We start from the raw sequence: 4,077 nt of genomic DNA on the forward strand, positions 1-4,077 counted from the left end.
TGATCGGCTGCCCTCTCTGCCCCCCACCCCTCCCTTCAGCTGGTCAAGCAGGTGTGCGCACACGTGTGCGCATATGTGTGTGCACATGCATGTATGTATGCACGCGCGCACATGTGCGCATGTCTGTGCACGTGTGTGAGGAGCAGATCTCATGCTCCTGTGGGCGGCAGGGGCGGAGACAGGTGATGCCCCACTGGGAGGCCCTCAGCCCCCTCTGCACGCAGCCCCGCCCGGGGGTTCCTGCCTCCCCAAGTCACTCGGTCCCCGGGCCGGGCAGGAGGGTGACCCGGTATCTGTGGCCGCAGGAAGACACGCAAAGCCGGCCAGGCTCCTCCGGGCGACGGAGGTCCTGGTGGAAGCGGGATTCCGGGGACTCGCGGACGTTTTCCAGGATGAGCCGTTCGGAGGTGCGTCTGGTGGGAACGGGGTCAGGGAGGTGGACCGCCCCCCAGGGCTCCAGCCAGAGGACCAGGCTGAGCAGAGGAGCGGTGCCGGAGCCGAAAGCTGCCCACACACCTCCCTGCTCGGCCGCATGTGGTTGAGGCTGCTGCCTGCTGCACGGGCTGCGGAAGGTGCTGGATTCTGTGGGCTCCCAGCAGGGAGGGGGCACTGCCCCTGAGGCCACCTGTCTGTCATCGGGGTCCCTGGCAGTCCTCAAGCCCTGCCGGCCACGCCCAGGCCAGGCAGGCCGCGCCCTTTGCTGCTTTTCCCTCCGCATTTGTGACCCGGGCGGGCGGCTTGAGCACCAACGGCCTCATTGGCGACCAGAGCTCACAGCGAGTGAAGAATGAACAACATGGGGGAGGGAGGTGGGGGAGGGGGGCATGGAGGCTCTGACAGCTGGGAGCAGAAGCCCCTCCCCTTTGCTCCCCAAGTCCCCTGGGGCTGGAGGGCTGTGGACGGGCTGCCCCTGAGTCCTGGCAGGTGGGAGCGGGGACAGGAGGCGGCCAGCCCCCCTAGGCGGCTGCAGCTGGCTTCCTGCAAAACGGCTCTCCTGGAGGAGGCAGCCCCAGCACTGGGCCCATGGCAGGACGCGCACGTGCTCACCCAGGCCCCGGGGTGCTCTGCTCCGTCCACGCAGGAGGCGACCGAGGTGACACTGAAGACCGAGGTGGAGGCCGGCGCCAGCGGCTACAGCGTCACGGGCGGCGGGGACCAGGGCATCTTTGTCAAGCAGGTGCTGAAGGACTCCTCGGCCGCCAAGCTCTTCAGCCTGAGAGAAGGTGCCCTGGTCGCCCGTCCCTGCTCCCCTGGTCCCATCAGCATGGGAGGGTCTGCAGGGGCCGGGCCAGCCCGGAGCTCAGGATGTCGCCCCCTTGCTGGGCTCTCTCCCCTGTGACAGGGGGGACACCTGCCCGCGCAGAGCTCCGTGGAGGGAAGGGCTGGGCACATGGCGACTCCCTCTTGTGCACACACCCCTGCAGGCCCCTCCGCACCCCTGCAGGCCCTCCATACCCATCCAGGCCTCTCCGCACCCCTGCAGGCCCCTCCACACCCCTCCGCACCCCTGCAGGCCCCTTCGTCCCAGCAAGGGCGAACCTGGGGGAGCTAAGGCCACGACCCCTCTGTCTCTGTCTAGGGGATCAGCTGCTCAGCGCGACCGTCTTCTTTGACCACATTAACTACGAGGATGCTCTCAAAATACTTCAGTACTCAGAGCCGTACAAGGTCCAGTTCAAGATCAAACGGAAGCTCCCGGCTGCAGGGCCCGAGGACTGGGCCTCCAGCACCGCTCAGCGCGCCCCAAAGCACACAGGGACCCAGGTGAGCCCGCCGTGGCCCCGGGGAGGCCGGAGGGGGGGTGGCCCTGAGCCCAGGGCCGCGGACTGCTTGTACCGGCTCCAACCGGCTCCTCTCCCTGCCCGGGGTGCTCTGCTCCGTCCACGCAGGAGGCGACCGAGGTGACACTGAAGACCGAGGTGGAGGCCGGCGCCAGCGGCTACAGCGTCACGGGTGGCGGGGACCAGGGCATCTTTGTCAAGCAGGTGCTGAAGGACTCCTCGGCCGCCAAGCTCTTCAGCCTGAGAGAAGGTGCCCTGGTCGCCCGTCCCTGCTCCCCTGGTCCCATCAGCATGGGAGGGTCTGCAGGGGCCGGGCCAGCCCGGAGCTCAGGATGTCGCCCCCTTGCTGGGCTCTCTCCCCTGTGACAGGGGGGACACCTGCCCGCGCAGAGCTCCGTGGAGGGAAGGGCTGGGCACATGGCGACTCCCTCTTGTGCACACACCCCTGCAGGCCCCTCCGCACCCCTGCAGGCCCTCCATACCCATCCAGGCCTCTCCGCACCCCTGCAGGCCCCTCCACACCCCTCCGCACCCCTGCAGGCCCTCCATACCCATCCAGGCCCCTCCGCACCCCTGCAGGCCCTCCACACCCCTCCGCACCCCTGCAGGCCCTCCATACCCATCCAGGCCCCTCCGCACCCCTGCAGGCCCTCCACACCCCTCCGCACCCCTGCAGGCCCTCCATACCCATCCAGGCCTCTCCGCACCCCTGCAGGCCCCTCCACACCCCTCCGCACCCCTGCAGGCCCCTTCGTCCCAGCAAGGGCGAACCTGGGGGAGCTAAGGCCACGACCCCTCTGTCTCTGTCTAGGGGATCAGCTGCTCAGCGCGACCGTCTTCTTTGACCACATTAACTACGAGGATGCTCTCAAAATACTTCAGTACTCAGAGCCGTACAAGGTCCAGTTCAAGATCAAACGGAAGCTCCCGGCTGCAGGGCCCGAGGACTGGGCCTCCAGCACCGCTCAGCGCGCCCCAAAGCACACAGGGACCCAGGTGAGCCCGCCGTGGCCCCGGGGAGGCCGGAGGGGGGGTGGCCCTGAGCCCAGGCATACCCATCCAGGCCCTCCACACCCCTGCAGGCCCCTCTGCACCCCTGCAGGCCCCTCCACACCCCTCCGCACCCCTGCAGGCCCCTTCGTCCCAGCAAGGGCGAACCTGGGGGAGCTAAGGCCACGACCCCTCTGTCTCTGTCTAGGGGATCAGCTGCTCAGCGCGACCGTCTTCTTTGACCACATTAACTACGAGGATGCTCTCAAAATACTTCAGTACTCAGAGCCGTACAAGGTCCAGTTCAAGATCAAACGGAAGCTCCCGGCTGCAGGGCCCGAGGACTGGGCCTCCAGCACCGCTCAGCGCGCCCCAAAGCACACAGGGACCCAGGTGAGCCCGCCGTGGCCCCGGGGAGGCCGGAGGGGGGGTGGCCCTGAGCCCAGGGCCGCGGACTGCTTGTACCGGCTCCAACCGGCTCCTCTCCCTGTGTTCCAGGACGAGGATGTCGCCGAGGGGAGCGCAGACACACCCGTGAAGACGCTGGAGAGAGACGGGGACCAGGAGAGGCTCATCTCCAAGTCCAGGGCAGGCAGAGGCCGGCGGGCCCAGAGGGAGAGGCTGTCCTGGCCCAAATTCCAAGCCACGAAGAGCAAGCGTGGGCCCCGGAGGTCGCACAGCTCCTCCGAGGCCTACGAGCGGGGCCAGGCCCCCAATGGGTCCCCCACGAGCTCGGACACGGAGGCCCAGTTCCTGGCAGAGGAGCGGGAGCGGGAGCGGACGGCAGGGGCCGGCAGCCAGCGGAGGAGGAGGAGGTTCCTAAACCTGAGGTTCAAGGTGGGCTCCGGGAAGGGACCATCGCCGGTGGGGCGCCGAGGCAGAGTGGCCGGAGGCGGGACTATCCAGACCCCCCACCTTGCAGAGGCAGGGTCCTGGGGTGACAGCCGACAGGACACCAGGGCTGCGGCGCAGGGCAGGAGGGAGGGCGGGGCGGCAGAGACCCCGGAGGGGCCACCTGTTGTGAGCATGGAGGGTGGAACGGGCATGGCGCCCAGACGCCGAAAGAAGACAAAGGTGGGGCAGGGCCACGGGGAGAGTGTGCCGCGGGGGACAGCCGGGGCGGGCCACGGGGAGGGAGGCAGAGGCTGGACACGGGCATTGACAGGTGATCCCTGCAAGACCCTGCCGGTGAGGCCGCCCATGGGGCCACCAGCCGAGTACCAGACCCGAGCACCAAACCTACAGACGCCCACCTCCAGCTTTTCCACAGGAAAAGAGCTGGGCACCGCAGGAGGCAGGCAGGCCC

General features: G+C 68.4%; 1 protein-coding gene across 1 annotated transcript in view; it reads left to right on the forward strand.

The window, feature by feature from the left end:
• Positions 1-104: 104 nt before the first annotated feature.
• Positions 105-4,077, forward strand: part of AHNAK2 (AHNAK nucleoprotein 2) — a 23,552-nt gene continuing 19,579 nt past the window's right edge. Inside the window, exons 1-4 of the mRNA XM_014544031.1 lie at positions 105-416; positions 1,082-1,223; positions 1,580-1,764; positions 3,270-4,073. Of these exons, the coding sequence (XP_014399517.1) occupies positions 120-416; positions 1,082-1,223; positions 1,580-1,764; positions 3,270-4,073 (1,428 nt within the window). The 5' untranslated portion in view covers positions 105-119. The remainder of the gene's footprint in view (positions 417-1,081; positions 1,224-1,579; positions 1,765-3,269; positions 4,074-4,077) is intronic.

This window comes from Myotis brandtii, unplaced genomic scaffold (genome assembly GCF_000412655.1).
Source record: "Myotis brandtii unplaced genomic scaffold, ASM41265v1 scaffold3489, whole genome shotgun sequence".
Taxonomy (NCBI): domain Eukaryota; kingdom Metazoa; phylum Chordata; class Mammalia; order Chiroptera; family Vespertilionidae; genus Myotis; species Myotis brandtii.